Source organism: Oryzias melastigma, linkage group LG2 (assembly GCF_002922805.2).
Source record: "Oryzias melastigma strain HK-1 linkage group LG2, ASM292280v2, whole genome shotgun sequence".
Lineage (NCBI taxonomy): Eukaryota > Metazoa > Chordata > Actinopteri > Beloniformes > Adrianichthyidae > Oryzias > Oryzias melastigma.
In genome coordinates, this window is record NC_050513.1 from 11,613,391 (window position 1) to 11,636,498 (window position 23,108).

The 23,108-nt window shown below is 40.5% G+C and overlaps 1 protein-coding gene across 1 annotated transcript in view; it reads right to left on the reverse strand.

Moving 5' to 3' along the window:
- Positions 1–4,805: 4,805 nt before the first annotated feature.
- The window catches only part of LOC112156679 (serine/threonine kinase 11 interacting protein), a 44,227-nt gene continuing 25,924 nt past the window's right edge, over positions 4,806–23,108 (reverse strand). Inside the window, exons 20-26 of the mRNA XM_024288957.2 lie at positions 22,139–22,248; positions 21,311–21,408; positions 19,972–20,150; positions 14,020–14,104; positions 12,953–13,035; positions 7,503–7,723; positions 4,806–5,768 (exon numbers count right to left, since the gene is read on the reverse strand). Of these exons, the coding sequence (XP_024144725.1) occupies positions 5,625–5,768; positions 7,503–7,723; positions 12,953–13,035; positions 14,020–14,104; positions 19,972–20,150; positions 21,311–21,408; positions 22,139–22,248 (920 nt within the window). The 3' untranslated portion in view covers positions 4,806–5,624. The remainder of the gene's footprint in view (positions 5,769–7,502; positions 7,724–12,952; positions 13,036–14,019; positions 14,105–19,971; positions 20,151–21,310; positions 21,409–22,138; positions 22,249–23,108) is intronic.

Below are 23,108 nucleotides of genomic sequence, written 5' to 3' on the forward strand. Positions count from 1 at the left end.
TGGCACCAGATCCACCCTCTCCAAACTCAACTCCCTTTCGCTCTCCATTGATAATTCCCCAGTCACTTCATCATCACAGATAAAAAGTTTGGGTGTCATCCTCGACGGCTCTCTCTCCTTTCAGACCCATATCAGCAACATCACCCGGTCCTACGTAACATCAACCGTCTCCGTCCCTCCCTCACCCCTCACTCAGCCTCCATCCTGGTCCACAGCCTCGTCACCAGCCGTCTTGATTACTGCAACTCCCTCCTCTTCGGTCTCCCCAAGAAATCCATCCATAGACTTCAACTGGTTCAAAACGTTGCAGCTGGGATCATCTCTGGAACCCCACTTCACCACCACATCACCCCTGTTCTCCAGCATCTGGACTGGCTCCCAGTCCAGTCACGCATCAACTTCAAAATCCTTCTGCACACCTTCAAGGCCATCCACAACCTCTCCCCTCCATACCTGTCTGGACCAATCAACATCCCCACACCGTCCCGCTCCCTGCGGTCTTCATTGTCCCTTCACCTGTCTGTTCCCCTGCCTCGCCTCTGCACCATGGGTGGCAGAGCCTTTAGCTGCTCTGACCCCAGACTCTGGAACTCTCTTCCCCCTGATCTCAGAAACCTGGACTCTCTAACAACCTTCAAATCACAACTCAAAACTTTCCTGTTCAGACAAGCTTATTTAAAGCATCTTCTGTTTTCTGTTTAATACTCTAACACTTTGGTTTTTTACTTGTGTGTTCTTACCTTTTTTTGTAAAGTGACCTTGAGAGCCTGAAAGGCGCTTTTAAATTAAATGTATTATTATTATTATTATTTTGTCATCGTGCATCGGCTTTTGTAGTCGTGCTTCGACTTTTGTCGTCAGGTTTTTGTTTGTTGTGGCTTTTGTCGTCATGCATAGACTTTTGTAGTCGTGCTTCGGCCTTTTTCGTCGTTCTATGGCTTGTGTCGTTGTGTTGTGGCTTTTGTCGTCCTGTATCGGCTTTGGTCGTTGTGTTATGGCTTTTGTCGTTGTTTGTTGTCGTGCTTCAGATTTTGTTGTTGTGCAGTGGCTTTGGTTTTCCATACTTCAACTTTTATTGTTGTGTTGTGACCTTTGTTGTCATGCTTCGCCTTTTTTTATGTGTTGTGGTCTTTGTCGTGGTGCTTTTGCTTTTATTTTGCTTCAGCTTTTGTCATCATGCTTCAGCTTTTGTCATTGTACTTTGGTTTTTATCGTCATGCTTCGGCTTTTGTCGTCGTGTTTCGGCTGTTGTCATTGTGCTTCAGATGTTGTCGTTGTGGAGTGGTTTTTGTCATAATTTTTTGGCTTTTGTCATAATTTTTTGGCTTTTGTTGTTGCGGTATGCAATTTTTTTACGTGAGCCTTGTCGGCCACCATAGACGCCAGCTCAAACGAGGAAAACAAAGACAAATGTATTTTCTACATAACAAACTGTCAAACATCATTCTCTTCATCTTTTCCTGATTCAGTGTTTGAATGAGATGCAGTCTTGATAATAATTTCCTTATACTTGTCCTCCATTATCAGAAAACACAACAAGAACGTGTTAAGAAACACAATTTTCATTGGAGTGGGTCATCCCGTCGGTCCAAAGGAGAGCAGAGGTCCCTCCACCTGGAGGCCGACTCTCCAGAACTTTGTTTTTGACTCTGGCATTCAACACATTTCCTTGCCGTCATGCACGCTGCAGCTGTACGCCTCCTGATTTAGCAAAGGACCTGAAATGTTTGGAGTTGGGTGGGAGGTTGAATCAGGCCAGATGTCTGCATCCTGCTTTCCTGCCTCACTATCTTCCTTACTTCCTTCTGTTCTCTGATATGAATGCGCCATGAACGCCTCCCGCCACCTGTTAAAAAATATGGCTTCTGCAGATAAAAATTCACAAAAACTGATAAAAAAAAAATTGAGGGGCTTACAGATCTTTTCCTGCCCCCCTGCTGGGTGAATATTAACTGCTCGATTAGGGGCAGCAGCCTCCAATATGCAGCCCCTTTTGCCCACCCGTGCAGCAGCCCGCCGCCTCTCCCTACTGCAAGCACACATGTTGCGGTAATGTTTTAGTATCAGCCCAGATTGCTTATTTCCTCCCAAGTTTGTGACATCAACTCATAGCATGCAACCATTATGACTCACGCATCTTTTCTGGGATCATTAATTTTCACTACAAAATATTGTTTCCTTGCTTGTAGTTGGTTCCTGGGAGGATACAGCAATCGTTAAAGAGCAGAAGAAAACACACGGAGAGGGATGGCAACAAATGTATGAGCCATAAAGCCGGATTAATGACGTACTGTACGCGCTGCCATTAACTCCGTTTTATTTGCTTGCCTCCTTTTGCTTCTATGCAAGATTTTTTCCTCTTAGTGGAAAAAAAGGGGCTGATTGGATGGATATCCTAAGCATGACCTTTAACCTTCTTGTGCATAAACAAAAAAAATGCGGAGGAAACACTAAAACCAGGCTGCCCTGAAGGACGCGGGCAAGCAGTCGGTAGTCATTCGTGCGCTCGCTTGGCTGCAACTAAAGGTGTCTTCATCGGGGATATGTAGGGCGCCAAAGCGGCCGGAGAGATCTCCGCTACTTTGAAGCGGGAGCCAGAGGCTACGATGTGGAAACAGGGTCGCTCGTCTTTGTTTTTCTCTTCAATGAAGAACACTGACATCATCATCGCAACAAACAAATACCCCACCAGGCATGAGTAATTTCCAAGTTCGCTTGGTGTCCCAATTCCTTAAGCTAGGTACACACCGAACATTTAACCCGCGTTTAAGAACATAGCGTTCACACTGGACAAGCAGGGAGGGGCTACTTCTTCTTATTCTACTGTGTCCTAGCACACGTCTTCCACATACAGTTGAATGAGGTTAGGTGTGAAATGTCAAAGTGGTACGAATTGCGATCTCTGCACGAAACGAAAACGTTTTAGTCGATTGCTAGCGTCCTTGCAATGGCAGATATGGATCACCTTCATGTTGAGGTTCATCGCTATGTCTGGGAAGTAAACTAAATTCATACGTCAGATTGGTCACAGTTCGACCTAGTTTAACTGGTGACATGAATTCAGTGGTCATGCGTTTTGGACATAGAGCCTGAAAAGGGTTGTAGGAACTTGCATAGACATGCTTAAACCAAAGGGTCGGCGACTTTTAACAGTAAGAGCCATTTGGGCTCGTTTTCTACTGATCAAAACCTAGAAGGAGCCGTATAGTCTTACTTCAAGGCTTTAAGAAATTTAGATTTGCATTCATGACCCCTTTTCTAAAAAATAATAAATATGAATTTTGTCTACTTTTTGGCACAAATAGAAGCAAAAATTTAAAAAGAACCTACCATCTGTCAAAATGTGATTTTTTTTTAACTTATTTTCAAAATATCTCAGTGCAGCTACTAACCAATGTTATGCAGCATAAGACAATGTGTGCTTTTAATTCATAAAAGATCAAACTTTTAAACAAAGTTTTACTTTGCATATAAAATCTGTTCATTCTGGAGGTAGAATTGAGCAAACAAGATGTCTTCAGGTCAACAGGGATGTAAAAATCTACAAAGTTTGTCATCTATGTGAACCTCAGCCATCAATTTATACATTTAACTAACCTAAATAAATACTAATTAAGTAATCTTTACTTAAAAAAAATGCCATTTTATTTTTCTTTTATTTATTTTTTGTTAATTTTTCCCCTCCGCAGTCTTAGACTGCTGGGTTTTGTTATGTTAGTTCGTACATTGGTAGTCTTAGATTCCGGGCTTTGTTTATTTAGGTAGTTTTGGTTAGGCCGCCATAAGCATGGAGCTGCTGAATCAGACGGTCAGCAGTCTCCATGACTTATTTTATGTTTGGCCAAAGAGCCACCATAGAGACATGAAAGAGCCACATGTGGATCTGGAGCCGCAGGTAGCATAAACACTAGTCCTTAACACGAAAACCTGAAAGGTGCATTTACATAGACTTTTCATTGAGAGTGGCCGCTTGAATGCGTGTTAAATGTAGCTTAAAACCATATTTTGTGCCAACTCTCGTTCAAAAACTGTATTAAAAACTTGTGTAGCTACGCATAAATAGGAGTTTTGAAAGCGAAAGCTTGAAATCCATATTTGCCAAGACTTTTCTTTGAAAGTGGGCTCTTGAATGAGTGAGGGGAGTGTGAACGTAGCTTAAAACTATATTTTGTGTTAATTATTGTTGTTTACAAAAGGTCTTAAAAACTTGCGTAGCTACAAGTAAAAAGAGAGTTTTGAACGTGGAACCCGAAATGTGTGTTTATCAAGACTTTTCTCTGGAAGTGGCCATTTGAATGAACAAAGAGTAGTCTATTTTAGCATACTATACTTGAAGTATACTTTTTATATACTATCTATATGTTGCAAATGTAAAATGTGCCGATTTAGTGTAAAGAAGTATTCAGATAGAATACTGCCTACATATATATGCTTTAAAGCAAACTACGGCCCGCGGGCCGGATCCGGCCCTCCTCCATATTTGCCCCAAACAATATCAAAGACCCATGGTTTTTATATATATTTTTATATATTGTATTTATAGGATTAATTTTTTAAATTAAAGAAAGGGATTAAAATTTGGTTGTGTAGCACTGTGGAAAAACATAATTTGTTCACATGATTGTTACATATTTCCTGTCTTAAAAACTTGCCTAGCTAAGCTAGTTTTGAACGAAGAAGCCCGAAACCCACGTTTACGAAGAATTCTTTATCGGAAGTGACCACTTGAACTAATGTTGCCAATGGCGGTGTGTGCGTAGCCTTATTGGAACACACATTCTACACACAAAACTGGACGAAAACTGTTAAATGTGCGGCGGGAAGAACCCACTTTATTAGAGGACATGCTGCGTTGATGCTATGAGAACTATGTTAACAAAGTAGACACACAAACTTTTTATATTCAAGTTTACAACATCTTAAAAAAATAAAACTCAAGATTTATGTTATCAATTTATGACAAATTTACAATAAATTAGGCTTCGTTTTAATTGAAATCACAGCTGTAACAGACATGACGTCAATCCCTGATGAACCAAAACAAACCATAAAAACAGAGTTATATTTAAAAAAATGAATTTTCACACTTTTATTTAACGATTTTTAAACATTTATGCAAACTCTTGACTCTTTAAGTGGGGGTAAAATCCTTCATAACCTCGTGTTAATGCTTAAACGGGCCAAAGGAGGGGGTACTGTCGAGATTAAAAGGTCTTAATTTAAGGTGAATTCCCCCCCTCCTCAGACGTAATGCCCCCTAATTCCAAATCTGCTCCACATTTCTGGAATGCTACAGATGTTTTAGGGAACAACGTGACACGCATTGAGGTGAACCGGAGAGCGGGACGTCCATAAAAGAAACAAGGCACACTCCATTTGAGCTGGAGAAAAGTTGGGCAGGATGTTTTTTCTGGAGGAAAAAAAAAAAATTATGCAACCAAAGCTTTTTACAGGTTTGTGTACCACATGAATGAGTCCAGTTTTAAGCCTTTGGCTTAAAGCAACAAACGTAATGGGACCAGACTGAGTGCGAGAGAGAAAATAAAGACACATTTGCTCAGGCTGACTAAACTTTTGTTTTCCTTTTTTTTAAACTCTTTTCCGTTAGTCTTGTGTGTCTTCTTTTATGACGCTGCGTCGTCTTGCAGGGTCGTGTGTAGTTTCACTCCGAACATGGCCTCCCACTGTGTCCTGACCCAGGCCAGCAGGCCCTGGAGGAGCTCGCCGCTCTCCGACCGCATGCACCACGTCCTCTCCTGTTTCACAGTCTGCGGGAGAACGACAAAAGGCGTGAAGAGCAGCTCCTTCAAAGCTCGTATCAAAGAAACAACCGAGATATGTTTGTAAACATTTCCTTTGTGACAATCTAAATGTTTGCCTTCATCTACGGGAGAAAAACCGACTAGCTTTTACGGGGCATGCAGGTGGCTCGCTCAACATTTTACGACTGCAAAGCACTCGGTAGGACCGTAGAGTCAAAATGATCATGCAGTTTTTTTCTATGGGCGTGCTGCGGGCGACAGGTTTTAGCTAACACTTACATAGGTGAGATGGAAGCACGTCAAACGGATATTTTGTTTTCTTAACCTTCCGGGCCCATTAGGCTGTTCAAGCACATGTGTGCTAGCTTAGTGGCCTTGTGGTTGAGCGTCCTACCTGAGACTAGAAAGTCATGAGTATAAAACCAGGTTGAGTCATACCAAAGACTCGTAATCTTTATGCTTTCCTAGGCATGTTTACGTTAAAAGTGGGGTCATCTGGAACCCACAAGACAGCCCTGAACTTTTGAAGGATTTTTTGTCTTCACTGGTGTCTGTGGCAGACATGAAATCATGTCCACGTTTGTGATTGGGGGATAAAATTAGGAGACCTTTTTCCTTTTTTTAATGTTTCGAGGAGACCCAAACTGGCAACCCCCACATCATCTCGCTTTCTGCCGGCGTATTGAGCGACTGAGCTCCGCCACAGGAGCGAAAGCCACTGATCTGTAGGGTTGGGCACGATTGGGTTTTATGCGGTTCTGGTGCCAAAGCGGTTCTTTGGTTTCGGTTGCTAGTCGGTGCCAATTTCGGTACTTCGCTCCCAACCCAGCAGTCCCCGGTTCCTGAAGGCGCTTCGGGGTCCCCGCTCTCAGGTCCGCAGTCCCTGGTCCCTGGTCTGCGGTCCTTGGTTCTGGCCCCACGCTCCCCACTCCCGGGTCCTAGCTCCAAGGTCTTTGGTCCGCGGTTCCCACCATGCGTTCCACGGTTCCCATGCCTCGGTTCCTCCTTTGCGCTCCACAGTTCCCGCACCCTGGTTCCCACCCTGCACTCTCGCACCGAGCTCCGCGGTCCCTGCCTTGTGCTTCACTGTTTTACGCTCCCGCTCCCAGCTCCGCTGTCATCAGTCCGCGGTTCCCGCCTTGCGCTCCATGGTTCCCGCACCCTGGTTCCCGCCCTGCTCTCCCCGGTTCCTGCATGCGCTCCACGGTCCCCACTCCCTGGTTCCCACCCTGCGCTCTCGCTCCGAGCTCCACAGTCCCCACTCCCTGGTTCCCGCTCCCAGCTCTCCGGTCCGCACTACCCAGAGTGGCTCTCTGTCTCCCGGCGTGTGGAGCGGGCGAACCCCACTGGTCCAGGAGGCTATCTGGTTGCAGCCAGAGAACCGCAGCGCAACAACAGGGCAAAAATGCTTGTGGATTAATATTCTAGGTGCTGATCGGGTCACTGAAAACGTCCCGTGCCCAAAGCTAAGTTCCTGATTGGCAGATGGGACGCAGCAACCTGTCATTCTTCAGGTATTTACATTTGAGCTGTACCGCCTGATTCGCACCTTGCCACACAAATCGAGCTGCTGGAAGACCTTCGCCCCACGCCAGTCACTCACATCACGCCACGGGGCTTCAATTCGCTTCAGAGCACGTCTGGACCATTGATTAATATTGGAACTGGCGGCTTCGTCCACGTGAATCGCGTTCGGTGTGAATGCACCTTTAGTCTGCTAATAGAAAAGAGAAAACAAACCTCGTCGTAGAGCTTTATATCCATCCTGCACTCTTCCGACGGCCACAGGACGACGGAGCTCACACAGCTGATGGGCAGAGTCTCTGAAACGGTGACGCTCCCGCTCCGCGATTCCTCGCTTTCGCTCGCCGTCGAGCTTCCTTTCCTCCACTGGTGACTTTCTCTGAGCAGGTAGAGCGTCTCTCGAGTCGCCAAAACCGTCAGAGGCGTCCAGATATCATCTAGAATAGAAACAAACAAGTTTGGTAACTGTTTTTATAAATTCTCCAAAAGTGTTCGTTTAATTGACTTTAAACGATCTATGAGGCACTGCTTTACTTCAAAATACTTTACAATCTGTTTTTTAATTGTTTTTATTTAGTACAATAAAAAAACACACATATTAGTCTTATTTTTACAAATACTACAAGGTATGTAGGTTTCATTAATATTCAAATAGTATATTTTAAGAGTTTTCTCAAAAGTCTTAAAACATAAATGCATATAAATTTGATTTGTTTAAACGAAAATTAAATGTCATTTTGTATTTCTTTTTGTTACTTTTTTTGTTTTTGTGTACAGTTTATGTCTTATGGTTGATTTTTTTCCCTCTTTTTTGCTCTTATTCCTAAAAATAAAACCGAATTACCAGTTTGTGAAAAAAAATAAGTGACTCAAACTATTTCTTTCACATATTTTTATGTATTTTTTTATAATTTACATTTGTTTTATTTAAATTTCAATTTCTTGTTACTTGTTTATGCACGTTCTGATCTATTTTTGTAATTGTTTAATCTTTACAATTTCAAAAATTTGTTAATTTACCATTTTGTTTATGTATTTGCAATTTTTTATTAAGATTTCCAAACTTTTTTTTAAACAAAACACCTTTTTTGAAGTGTTAATTATGTATGAAAAAAACGTTTTTTAATAATTTCATTTATGTTAAACTCATAATTCATTATTTATTTTTTAAATGAATGCAATAACTTGTTTTATTATTATTTACAGATTTATAAAAGCGTAATAAATCATGATTAAAAAACAAAATAACAAAAAGATTTTTTTTTCTTTAACTGAATTCTGAACTTTTTTACTATGAAATAAATTCATGTATGGATCCTTGTAAAGGACAAAAAGCTCAGTTAAATCTTAACTATCAATCAAAGCGGAGCAGCCAAACCGCAAGACTTTTTCAATAAGTTAATTAGAGAAAACATAAATCTGTAAAAAACATTTGATCTGCATTTGTGATTTTTTTCCCCCCTTTTGTATCCATTTATCTTCCGTACAAAAAAGCCCAAAGTCAAAGACAGGAATGCCTGATTGAGGTAACATAACATGTCTCATTAGTTCTGCATCAAACCACTGGGATCTGTTCAGCATCAAAGTCTTCAAGCCTCAGAACTCACTATAACCCAACCGTTTCCCCTTGAGCAAACGCATATTTAGCGCCTCGTAGGTTCTTCAACCTGCACAGATTTTCAGCCTCTGATCTACTACGAGCACCAGTTACAGGTCACTGGTGTTAAAAGGCTTCCACTTACGGAGTTTAACATTTCATGTCACAAAAAGTAACGAGTTGAGGAGAAAAGGCAGATCTGGACAGGTTAAAATTAGGACAATTGAAATTCCACCAACTCGCACAGCTGTGTGTAGCCTGCAGCTACGTCGGCTTGAAATGTCTCGACTGTTGCAGACAGACGGGGGTCCGGCAGCGCCGATATGCTAAATCCCAACCGCACGCATGCAAACGCAGCCATCTGTCAACCCGCTGAGTCTAAACTGTATATATCCGCCTCGTTTTATGGCAAAGGCTAACATGGATTGTTGACAGGCAGCTCACGTCAGCCGCTGCCCACAAATCACCTCTTATTTTCCATATTTTGCTCTTCCTGACTCTAGTTTTTTATCTCAAGAAATTACACTTTTCCTTTTTTTTTTAAACTTCTCCTTTCTTCCTTGGATCTTCGGAGGTCGATACATTTTTACTAATAATTTCCGCAAAAACATTTCCTTACGATCGGTCTAAACACGAGCAAAATGACCTCAAATTCTGGAGTTACTTTTGCTTGGTTTTGTTTTCAAACTGGCATGGTCAAATGCAGTTACAACAGCTGTCCATTTGGGGGCGATATTACAAGAAAAAAAATGTTATCAGGAAGATTAAAAAAAAAGCAGACTAAGAAAAACAAATGTCTAGTCCTCCTAACAGTCTGACTTCTTCAATAGGTTAACTCTTTGATACACAGCTGTGGCTAACTTTAATAAAAAGCTAACTGAAGCTAAATTATTAGTCGCTAAAACTTAGGAAAATTAATTCACTAGACCCATGAATGGGTTTTTTTTAATTTTATTTATTTTGCAAAAGGTTTTTATTTTTTGCCAAAATTCCACCTTTGTTGATGCTAAATACCTAGCTTATTTTTTTTCTCCTTTAACTCTAACAGCTCCAGCGCTGACATTTTTTTTACTTCCGTAACTCTTGAACTGTTACGGTATGAACATAATTCCAGCGAATTCTGAAGTAGAGAAAAGAAATCTTGAACTAATATGCAACCCTTTACGGTATTTAAGTGTCTACGCATTTAATGTAAGTTAGCTTATTGTGTCGTGAAGCTAAGTGTCTTTGCGCTAATATGCAACACTTTACGCTAGTTTTGCATATTGCTGCTGTTTTTGGTGAAATACCTCTCGTAACCTTGTTAGAATTCGCTGATTCTCGTCAACTGTGTATAAAGTTAAACAGAAAGAGTGTGTGTCATTTAGGTGTCGCAGGGGATATGTACGGGGTTGAAGGGTTAAAGCTAGCATAGCAACTGATACTTATACTAACAAAACAACCCTTAACTGGTGTTGATGGGCTAAGCTAGCATAGAAACTAATACTTACGCTAGCAAAATGCTTTTTAACCGTTGATGGACTAAAGTTAGCTTAGCAACTGATGCTTACGTTAACAAAACAATCTTTAACTGGCGGTGAAGGGCTAAAGCTAGCATACCAACTAACGCTTACGCTAACAAAACAATCTTTAACTGGCGGTGAAGGGCTAAAGCTAGCATACCAACTAACGCTTACGCTAACAAAACAATCTTTAACTGGCGGTGAAGGGCTAAAGCTAGCATACCAACTAACGCTTACGCTAACAAAACAATCTTTAACTGGCGGTGAAGGGCTAAAGCTAGCATACCAACTAACGCTTACGCTAACAAAACAATCTTTAACTGGCGGTGAAGGGCTAAAGCTAGCATACCAACTAACGCTTACGCTAACAAAACAATCTTTAACTGGCGGTGAAGGGCTAAAGCTAGCATACCAACTAACGCTTACGCTAACAAAACAATCTTTAACTGGCGGTGAAGGGCTAAAGCTAGCATACCAACTAACGCTTACGCTAACAAAACAATCTTTAACTGGCGGTGAAGGGCTAAAGCTAGCATACCAACTAACGCTTACGCTAACAAAACAATCTTTAACTGGCGGTGAAGGGCTAAAGCTAGCATACCAACTAACGCTTACGCTAACAAAACAATCTTTAACTGGCGGTGAAGGGCTAAAGCTAGCATACCAACTAACGCTTACGCTAACAAAACAATCTTTAACTGGCGGTGAAGGGCTAAAGCTAGCATACCAACTAACGCTTACGCTAACAAAACAATCTTTAACTGGCGGTGAAGGGCTAAAGCTAGCATACCAACTAACGCTTACGCTAACAAAACAATCTTTAACTGGCGGTGAAGGGCTAAAGCTAGCATACCAACTAACGCTTACGCTAACAAAACAATCTTTAACTGGCGGTAAAGGGCTAAAGCTAGCATACCAACTAACGCTTACGCTAACAAAACAATCTTTAACTGGCGGTGAAGGGCTAAAGCTAGCATACCAACTAACGCTTACGGTAACAAAACAATCTTTAACTGGTGGGGAAGGGCTAAGCTAGCATACCAACTAATGCTTACCCTAGCAAATTAATCTTTAACTAGCGGTGAAGGGCTAAAGCTAGCATACCAACTAACGCTTACGCTAACAAAACAATCTTTAACTGGCGGTGAAGGGCTAAAGCTAGCATACCAACTAACGTTTACGCTAACAAAACAATCTTTAACTGGCGGTGAAGGGCTAAAGCTAGCATACCAACTAACGTTTATGCTAACAAAACAATCTTTAACTGGTGGTGAAGGGCTAAAGCTAGCATACCAACTAACGCTTACGTTAACAAAACAATCTTTAACTGGCGGTGAAGGGCTAAAGCTAGCATACCAACTAACGCTTACGCTAACAAAACAATCTTTAACTGGCGGGGAAGGGCTAAGCTAGCATACCAACTAACGCTTAGCCTAACAAAACAATCTTTAACTGGCGGTGAAGGGCTAAAGGTAGCATACCAACTAACGCTTAGCCTAGCAAAACAATATTTAACTGTTGATGAAGGACTAAAGTTAGCATAGCAACTAATACTTACACTAGCAAAACAACCTTCAATCGGTATTAAAGAGCTAAAGCTAGCCTATCAACTAATGCTTATGCTAACAAAACAACCTTTAACCGTTGATGAAGGACTAAAGTTAGCATAGCAACTAATACTTACACTACCAAAACAACCTTTAATCGGTATTAAAGAGCTAAAGCTAGCATAGCAACTATAATAAACCAAAACAGCTAGCACGTTGCTGAAATATACGCTAAACTCCAAAATAGCCTAAAAAGTCTCAGTAAATACCAAAGTAATCTAAAAAGCTAGCAGAATGCCAATTTTAAAACTGTAACTTTTAAACATAATTATGAATAATAAAAATGAAGCAATATTATTCCAGAATAAATCAACTTAAACCTTAAATAACTTTCAAAATGTTACTCTCAATTAAAATACATTTTGTCAAAATTATAAAAGTTAGAAATAAGCACAAGATAACATTGGGCTATTAATAGCAATGAAATAAAATTATCTGGAGGGCCGGATCTGGCCCCCGGGCCTTGACTTTGACATGTGAGCTAGCAGGTATAAGCTAGAGTGTTAAAAAAGGATTGATAGGAATTTGTAGATGAAAACGTCTGCACCAATAGTCCCGCCCACAACCCAGACTAGAGTTAAAAGACCACCAGGAATGATTCTACAATAGATAAAACTATAGTTGGAGTGCAGACAAAAAACGAATACAACAAACAAACAAAAACAAACTTACATCTCTTACAGTACTCTAGACCTCCATTTGACCGTCATTCGTCAAACCGTGTCATCTTAAAATTACACACCATCTTTTTCCAGTAATTAGCTTTGACAAGACAGGATGAGTAGCTAAGGGTTGAGGCGAAAACTCGTGGTGCCATTGAATCATGTTGAGTCTTGAAATATAATCTTTTTCCAAGCAAGAAGCAGACACACACATGACCAAGTTCAGATAAAAGCACGGTTTTATGCTGATGACATGGAAGTATTTGCACATTTGGCGAGGTCGACTCGGTTTTGTCACCTTGCAGCACAAACGCCAGCATGTAGAAGAACTGGAGCTGTCCGTCCTCCACATCTGCCTGGATGTCCTCGCACACGAGAGGCCTTGAAGATTAAAAGAAACAAAAGCTGATTAGGGAAACGCGAAAGGGGGAGCAGGTGCTGTCTTGGAAGCGTCTCAGCGTTTTCACATTTGCAAGCCCTAAGGATAATTGACGTAATAATGGCTGACAGGAATTGTATTGGGCAAACATTGGACGGACCTTCTGAGGCTGCGGTTAACTGCATCGGAAAACATGAAAGGAGCCGCTTTGATTTGTTTTTATTTTTTGATTGTCGAGCAGTGAAGGCCAGATGAGAAACGGCTCGACGTTCAGGCTTTGTTGTGCTTTCGTACATGCAAACACTAATCTTTTTCTCGGGATGACGGCCGATCTCGTCACAAAGTGTTTCTCTCTAAACTAAAGGGAAGTTGGTGTTTATTTACATTCTTCTAAATGGATAAAAACACCTTTTTCTTCAAGACTGCTTCAAAGAAGCTGTCAGTGGGACTGAAATGTTTGCTTATTCAAGCCATGTTTTTTGCACATTTTCAGGCAGATGAGAACTTTTTTTCACCAAAACGATATTTTCATGAGAGGAACCACATTTTTTTTTCTTCCCCTCACAGAAAACGAACAACAAAAAAGCTGCAATCTTGTGAGCAAGAAAGGAAAACACGCAATTAGAAGGTGTTAAAAAAAACTACAGATGGCGATAACATTCGGCACAAGGGGAAGATACACGCTTCAGAATTTGTGGAGCGACACATGTTCCCAATTAAGATGTGGTTTACCAGCTAATTTAGTGGGGCAGTTTTTACTAAACGAAGTCTAAAAAAAGCTGATTGTAATCAACTAAAGATGTGCGAGAAATGTGCAGTGTTAGAACTTCTACGGCTATTACTCCCTTTAACCTACAACCGCATACAAATGTGCGCAAGGCTATTCTGACCACATCTTTCAGCGTGAACACAAATAAAATGAAATAGTTTTGGTTTAGTTTTTTTTTTTTTTCGTCATACAGCTGTCTCACAATCGAGGTCCGTACCAGAGGTGGTGCTGAGCCGACAGCCTCGTGGTGGAGATGGACTTCAGCTTGCTATCGGACTTGTGCGCCATCTCACGGACGATTCCTGAGAGAAAGAGGGAAAAAGAGGAAAACATCCAAATCTGGGGTGGTTTTGTAACATTTATTCAAAGAACTTTCCTAGAAATGTCAATTCAGAGTAGCTACCACTCAAAAAGATGTCAACAGTAGATGGAAATATTTTAAATTCTAAAACATCTTGAGTCGTTGAAGAAAACTCGAGGCAAATGCCAGTAAAAGACGGATTTGCCTGTTGTGTTCAGTGGTGAAAATACATTGATTTTGACCTCTAGAGTCACTGATGTGATCTCAGTTTTTTAAATGGTCAAAAGCTACAATAATACACACAGGAGTTAGAACCTGTAAACACCAAATGTAAAGACCTGTAGATCCAACGCATTCTCTGCCCCAACTCGTCATATGTGGATTAATGGTTCGGGCCCCCTCTGCGCCACTTTTTGACGTTTTGGGTGTCTCCAACTCGTCGTATTTTGATTTGCTAGCTGTTCCCATTAAATCAGGGGCTCCCAACCTCCGAGCCAACTGGTACTGGTCTGAGGGCAACTTGGTACTGAGCCAAAAAATGTAGGTGTCCCCAACCCTGGGGACGATACCCGTCTGGTACTGGTCCGAGGATTGCTCGGTACTGGGCCACGGACTGTAATAAGGGGTCCACAACCCTTGGGATGATACCGCTCCGGTATCAATCTGAACAGGTGCTAGGTCCCTGGCCACAGACTGTAATCAAGGGTCCCCGACCCTTGGGACAATACCTGTCTGGTACCAGTTTGTAGGTTGCTTGGTACTGGGCCACGGACTGCAATCAGAGGTCCCCAACTCTTGGGACGATACCAGTCTTGTACCAATCGGAACGGGTGCTTGGTCCCTGGCCACAGACTGTAGTCAGGGATCCCTGACCCTTAGGACGATACCGGTCGGGTAGCGGTCCGAGGATCGCTTAGTACTGGGCCAAAGGCTGTAATCAGGGGTCTCTGGTCCTTGGGACGATACCCGTCTGGTAAAAGTCCAAAGGCTGATTGGTACTGTGTCACGGACTGATATCAGGGGTCCAGAACCCTTGTGACGATACCGGTCTTGTACCAATCCGAACGGGTGCTTGGTCCCTGGCCACAGACTGTAATCAAGGGTCCCTGACCCTTGGGACGATACCTGTGTATTACCAGTTCGTAGGTTGCTTGGTACTGGGCCACGGACTGCAAACAGAGGTCCCCAACTCTTGGGACGATATCGGTCTTGTACCAATCCGAACGGGTGCTTGGTCCCTGGCCACAGAATGTAGTCAGGGGTCCCCGATCCTTGGGACGATACCCACCTGGTACCAGTCCAAAGGCTGATTGGTACTGGGCTACGGACTGCAATCAGGGATCCCCAACCTTTGGGACAATACCTGTCCGATACCGGTCTCAGGGCTGCTTGGTACTGGGCCACAAACTGTAATCAGGGGTCCCCGACCCTTGGGACGATACCTGTCCGTTACCAATCCGAAGTGGTGCTTGGTCCCTGGCCACGGACTGCAATCAGGGGTCCCCGACCCTTGCGACGATACCTGTCTGGTACCGGCCTGAAGTCTGCTTGGTACTGGGCAATTGACTGCAATCAGAGGTCCCAACCCTTGGGATGATACCTGACCAGTACCGAGTACCAAGTGCCGCTTGGTATTCGACCACAGATGCTAATCAGGGGTCCCCAACTCTTGTGACAATGCCTGTCTGGTACCATTCCAAGGGGCGCTTGGTATTCGACCACAGATGCTAATCAGGGGTCCCCAACTCTTGAGACAATGCCTGTCTGGTACCACTCCAAGGGGCGCTTGGTACTGGGCCAGACTTTCATTAGGTGGCTCCAACCCCTGGGACGAGACCAGTCTTGTACCCTAACCCGATACCGGGTACCGAGGGTTCGGGACCTGTAAATTAATGAGAACAGCCAGTACGTCAAAAAATGACACCCAAAATGTCAAAAAGTGATGAGGAGGGGACATAAACCATACATCCAAATATGACTAGATAAGAGTGAGAATGTGAAGGTAGATATTGTCCTTCACAAGTTTTGAAGATATGTCCAACCATTAACTTGAGGTCTTGAATAGCATAACCTTTAATTGGTAGGGGGGTAAAACACTATTCTAGTACTTTTAACATTGGTAAATATTCAACTTTTATTTTTGTTTTAAGTTTCTTTTTGCTTTTAATTTGTAATAAATGACGTCAAATCAATCCACACTCGTTTATGTGCATTTTATGATGATAAAGACATAATTTTAAGGATATTTTCACCAGGCTTTTTCCTTTTTTTTAACCATTCTGTTAACAGATGCCTGGATGAAATTTCGTTACAAGGCAGTTTTCAGCCACGCTGATGTACAGGCTGTGACATGGAGGCAGCTCTTTGCACGAAAGCGCATTGCCTTGATTTTTAAAGCATCTCACTCTGGCTATCACTGGATTTTTCCATGCTTTGTAGGAACCCTGTAATGAACTTCAGCCTCAAATTTATTGGGTTCAGACCATCGTGGGAAAGACTGAACGGTTTTGAAAAAAAGCAACAAAAAAAAGCAACCAGATATTCAAAAATGATTCCAGAAGTGAAGAATGCGTGGAAATAAGGATTCCTGATGTCTCTGCAACCTTTGGATGGCCGCAAACCCCAAGAAGCATCTCAGTTCAAAGAGACACAACACTGTTGAGAATGTGGGGGGAAAAGAACTGCGCAAATAGGTGACGTCAAACACCAACTCTACTCACTTTCATGAGACATTTAGGAAGAAGTTAAAGATTTTAGGGTGTAAATATTAACCGAGAGGGAAAACAAAAGCAAAAGTAAAAAGAAAGTATACTGTAAATGTACACGAGTATGAAAATGTCACATCTAACAATTGGGAAAAATAAAACTCTCCGACACAAAGGCCAGCTTCAGCCACGGACGTCTTTTGCTATTGTCGCTGAAACAAGAAAGCCAACTTGGGTTGCTGGTGTGAAATTTCACTTCCATAGAACCGGTGGGTGAGAAAATGCTAGAAACACAAGCCGCTGGATCGGAGCAGCTATAGCGAAACCCAGCGTGTCATTGACTGTGACAGCAGTGCGGAGGGAGAGAGTGTCTCGCAGCGGGGTGCGAGGTCGCTTCTCTCAATGAACGGAGAGACGACAAAAAGAAAAGAGAGGAGGGATGGTAAAGGGGCGGGAATAGAAGCAGGACAATAGAACAGAATATGAGATTCTGACCCGATGCTTTATTTGTTATCTGTTTTTTAAAAATGGAGACGAGTCGAAGGAAAGAACATAAAAACTACAGTCAAGAAAGTATATGGTGTCAAATCAGGATCAGCTTAAAGTGAACGAAAAAAAACAGATTGAAAAATTGAAAAACAGACATAGCAACCAAAAAAAATACAAAATTGAAAATTTGAAAACAAGACATTGTAAGTTTAAAAAAAAATAAATTTGTAAAAAGCTGAAAATTAAAGAAAAAATTAAAATAAAAAAAAAGGTTTGAAAATTGAAAAATGTGAAAATATTTTTTTACTAAAAAAAACCCCTGAAAACTTGAAATAAATCTTGAAAATTACAAAAAAAATAGAAAAAAAATTATCTATTAGTAACAGTTTCTGTTTTGAAACACGTCCTGGTGGCCGATGAGCTCAAAGCTCCGCCCCCTTGTAAAATTAGGATCAGCTCAGCAACAAAAGCTCAAAAAACAGAATTGAAACTGTTAAACTGAGGACTAAGAGTGAAGATTGAGGAAAAAAAATAAAAAATTCAAACACTTTTTCAATTGGTGATTTTTACATTCATATTTTTTTATTCAGGTTTTTTGTAATTTTTCTTTATTTTAATTTTTTTTCAAATTTTCTTTTTTTTCAAATTTTCTTTTTTTCAAATTTTCGAAATTTATGTCAAGTTTTTTGTATTTTTATTTTTAATTTTATTTTGACCCTGTTTTCGTGTCTGAGGTCAAAAATTACTTTTAAAAAAAAAAAACAAAATTTATCAGTTTTTAATGTTCTAAGTGTGTAAATAGGAGTGATAACACAAAAAATACAAGTGTGACTGAACGGCTGATTATCTGACCCGTTGAAAGCTACTCAACAGATATTCTTATGAATTTTCTCTTAGAAAATCGATATACAAACATCCAATCCATGAAATGATTTACTTTTTAGGGATTTTTTTTGGTAATTTTTCTCAGCTAGAAAAGTAAGCTTGTCTTTTTGTTGATAATTTTCATAGGGAAAGTTTCACTTTTTTACTTTAAAAAGTGTTAAATGTTGTAGTTCCTTAAATGACCACTGGGGGCTGGTTTCAGAAGGAAGCAATTTCCAATCGATTCCAGTGCAATATTTTCAAAACAAAGTGTGATTAATCGTGATTCATAACAATTCAAAAGCATGCTTAAAATCTAAAAGTGTGAATAATTGTGAATAATCACACTAAAAATTGCGAAAAATCATGAATAATCACAATCCAAAAGTGTGAAAAATCGTAATTCACCACAATCTAAAAGCGTGCTTAATCGTGATTAATAACAATCCAAAAGTGTGACTAATCTTGATTTATCACAATTGAAACTGTGATTAATCATGGTTAATAACAATGCAAAAGTGTGACTAACTGTGATTTATCACAATTGGATTCATTGTGATTAATCATGATTAATTACAATCCAAAAGTGTTAATAATGCTGAATAATCACAACCCAAAATTGTGATTAATTGTGATTTATCACAATCCTAAAGTGCGGTAAATCATGAATTTTCCCAAATTAAATGTGATTAATCGTGATCTATAACAGCACTAATAAATACATAACACAAAGAATTTATTTAAAAGTATTTACAGCTAATGAATTTCAGTCAAACGTTTTTTTAAAAAAAAAGGCAGGGATTAAGAGAAGCAGCAGGTGTCAAAGCTAACTACAACCTCGACTAGCGTGCTAACGCGGTATGCTAGGCGAGGTGCCATCCAAGACTTGGATCAGCAGTAAGCAGATGTGACAGGCAGAGGAGGAGGTTCAGAAACGAGTCGACAAACAAGCGGACCCTCGACGGTGCTCTGGTGTGTGTCAGTCCGTCAGCTTCCTCCCGTCTCAGTCCCGGCGCTCTCTGACCGGCTCCAACATCAACAAGAGTGATAACCACATGAAAGCAGAAACGCACGGCGCCGTTTGATTAGATTTAAAAGATTTCAAAAGGAAAGGGGTTTCTTGGGTAACTATCTGTGGGGTTAGGGAAAACAAATGAACCCCTATAAGTGAAAAACTTTGTGGACTACATCCCTTCCGATTCTTCCAGCCAGCGAGTCCATCATCCTGCCAGATGTGGTTTTCGACTGATAAAAAAACCCCGTTTGGACGATTGGACACGACATGTTTCCGTGCTTCTACCTGGCAGGATCTCCCAGCAGCTGTATTTGGGTCGGTTTGGCACGAAGAACAGAGGCATCACCGTCACAACAGCATCTGACTTTGCTTATCTTTTAAAAGATGCAACCTGGAGTGTTACAAAATACTGAGAGTTAATCTGGAATCGCTCTCAGCTGCGACAAATCTACGGAGGACAGGAGCTCACGGGATTACTTTTCTTGTGCCCTCGTTCGCCAATAAGATTCATGACTGAACGCACACCTCAGCCTTGGCAGAGGAACAATCATTTTAACGAGAGCTTTCAAACAATGTGCATACAGGCCGCTCGGAAACTGGGCACAGAGGGACTCCTATTTTAAATAAAACCGTTCTATTGTTTAAGTGGGACCCCTCCTGTAGGGAAAGTCTGTCGTCTCAGGAAGTGCTCGGCCTGGTTTCCTCTAATGTGGAGCACGTTGTTCCCGTAAGCTGCTGCTGGATCTCGCCAAATAGGTTGTTACTGGCAGGCGAGCCCAAACGCTGCCACTTTACCTGTCAGGAGGCCAAAGAAGCGCTTGCAGCGCGCGCTGTCCCTCACGAGCAGCGTGTAGGCCACGCCTCCATCGCCAAACTCCATGTGGATGCTCTGAGAGCCCATCCCCACCTCCAGGTAGCTGAGATCCACAATCGGATAGCTGTCCTTCTTCTGCAGCCAATCGGTGAGCTGCCCTCTGCCGGGAGAAGTGAAACGTTTGTGGATTATAATCCCTGTTATTCCGATTACTTCCAGTAATAAAAATACAGAGAAAAAAACATTATTTTTGGTTTATTTCAGGAAGGAATTCTATGGGAAGAATGGAGAACATTTGTGGAGCTGAATGTGTTTTCAAGATGTGACCCAGAAACCTGAGAAGGTTATGCAATATCACCCAGGGTGTCAAGTCACCCCACCCCTGTTAAAAAGAAAAAAAAAACTGCATTGTGGCGCCCTCTTTGGAGTTTTTAGACCCTGTCAGCCCTACGATTATTCACTTTTACAGAAAACACGTAAACAATTTCGATTTTTTACATTTTTTTTAATTAGGGATTCTTACTAAAACTATATTCTTGATCATCTTTGAAACCAAAACAATTAGGGGTAAAATTGTATAACATTTTGATTTAAAGCCCCACTCTGGAAAATCAAGTGCTGTCATGTGATTCATTTTTTATTCAAATTAATCTTAAGTATTTTTAACATAAGAATTGCTATAAAAAGACTTATTTTCATTTAAATGTTTAACACAGTAAAGAATCAAAATACAACAAAAAAAAGTGTGCAGTAGCGGTTACCATGACAACGTGTCATTAAATACTATGAAATAATCAACTTTTCCTTTTTTCTTCCCTATTCTTCTTTTTCGTCCAATCCAACAAAAAAATGTATAACATATAATCAATATAAATGAAGTTTAGCATAAATTACAAAAGGAGTTTATATAAATATACTCCTTGTGTGTCAGAAGACTCATAACTCCTTATTGTAACAGTAAGATAAATAGATAGATAAGATACATAAGATATATAAGATATACAAGATAGATAGAGAAGATATATAAGATATATAAGATAAACAAGATAGATAGATAAGATACGCAAGATAGATATTATATATAGGATAAAAAGATGAGATAGATAAGATACTTAAGATAGATAAGACAGATAAAATACATAAGATAGATATACAAGATACATAAGATAAATAAGTTAGATGAGTTACATCAGATAGATAAGTTACATAAAATAGATAAATAAGATATATAGATAATATCGACAGACAGTTTGGTGAAAAATTAAAGCAAACTTAATTGAAGAAGAATTTTTCAAATTGGTTAAATTTTTCCTCACTTACTTGACATCTGATGTCACTTCCAGGAAATAGATCCGCCGGTTAGACACGACCAGCAGTGAAGGAACCTCTCCCTGCTCCCCAAATTTGACAGCTGACATCTAGAGATCCAGAAAAACCATCTTTTATTAATAAAAGTTCAACTATTGCTGTTCTCACGCTTGAAAACGGCTTTCACGGCACGCCAATAACCCTGGCTGGGCTGTAATTTCAACACTAAGCTATTAATAACTGTATTTTCAAGTCACCCCACTTCCCCTCTTGTAGGGTGATTTAAAACAAGCCCCTTCATTTCCTCTCAAATAACACAAGGCAGAAAAACCACAAGTGAAAATTAAAAAAAAAAAAGGAAAGAAAAATTGAGCCGGCGCTGTCAGAGAGGAAATATGCTGGGCTGTGAAAAATGGAGTAAGACCTGGAGTCTCCAGCTGCGGCTCAGGAGCTCTCTGCTCTTCATCCAGGTGTCTGACAGAGAAAATGGGCAGCCTGCTGACTTGGATACATGGAGTGACAACAAGGGAGCATAAATGTGTAAAAGAAGTGACTGGATGTGAAGAGAAAAAGGGGTGAGAGGGTTCTTTCAGATTTACTGAGGGCTTCTCTGCTGAGATAAAACCGCAGATAGAGTTGAGTAAGGTTGTCGCCACCCACTAAGGAGAATCTTCTCAGTGTTATTACATTTTATCCACTAAAGATACAAACACTTCCTTATTAAACACCCAATATCAGAGTTGAGTCATCAGCAAACATTGTATCTGCTAAAACAAATTCATATTAAGTCAAGAAAATATTTTAACTTTTGTTCAGAAATCATAGTTGAAAATTAATAACCTTAAGGAAAGAATGAAGCTCCTCTTCCTCTTCAAAGACTTCCACGTCCAAGAAGAGTTTAAGCCGATGATCTACGGTTTCGTAGTCCTCGGAAAAAAGGTCCAAGTCATCTTTAAACACACAAATAATAGTAGAGTAAACACACATGTATTTGAATACATTTTTAGAATTTTTTTATCTCAATTTTTTGTCAATCAACCAGAACCAAAAAAGCTTTGAAACAAACAAAAATAAAAAGTAACATTTTAGCCTTTGACACTAAGATTTTGTCTTTGAAAAAAGGGTCAAAGTCCTCTTTAAATACAAAATACATAGAAAGTAGACACAAATCTTACAATAGATTTTTTTTTGCCCAAATTTTACTTTGTACAACAAGCACGAAAACCTATTTTGAAACAAAATAAGTCACTTCCTGTTGAAGAGCTTTACCCAATGATGTCTAGACTTCATGGTGAAGACCTTTAGCCAATGATGCCTAGACTTCATAGTGAAGAGCTTTAGCCAATTATGCCTAGACTTCATAGTGAAGACCTTTAGCCAATGATGTCTAGACTTCATGGTGAAGACCTTTAGCCAATGATGCCTAGACCTCTCGTTGAAGAGCTTTAGCCAATTATGCCTAGACTTCCTATAGAAGAGATTTAGTCAATGATGCCTTGACTTCCTATAGAAGAGCTTTAGCCAGTGATGCCTAGATCTCGTATTGTAGAGCTTTAGATGTCCACATTTCCTAGTGAAAATCAGTTTTGAATCAAAAAAAGTCACATTTGAGAAGTGTTTTAGCTGATGATCCACAAAAGTTCTTATTCCTTTCTAAACACACAAGAGATTGATGGTGAACACACATGAATTTCAGTATAGTTTTAGCATTTTCCTACGCCCAGTCTAATCTTGATCAATTAACACAAAAATTGATTTGAAATAAAATAAATAAATACACAAGTGGCAGTCGTCTATTTTAGTAATTTTT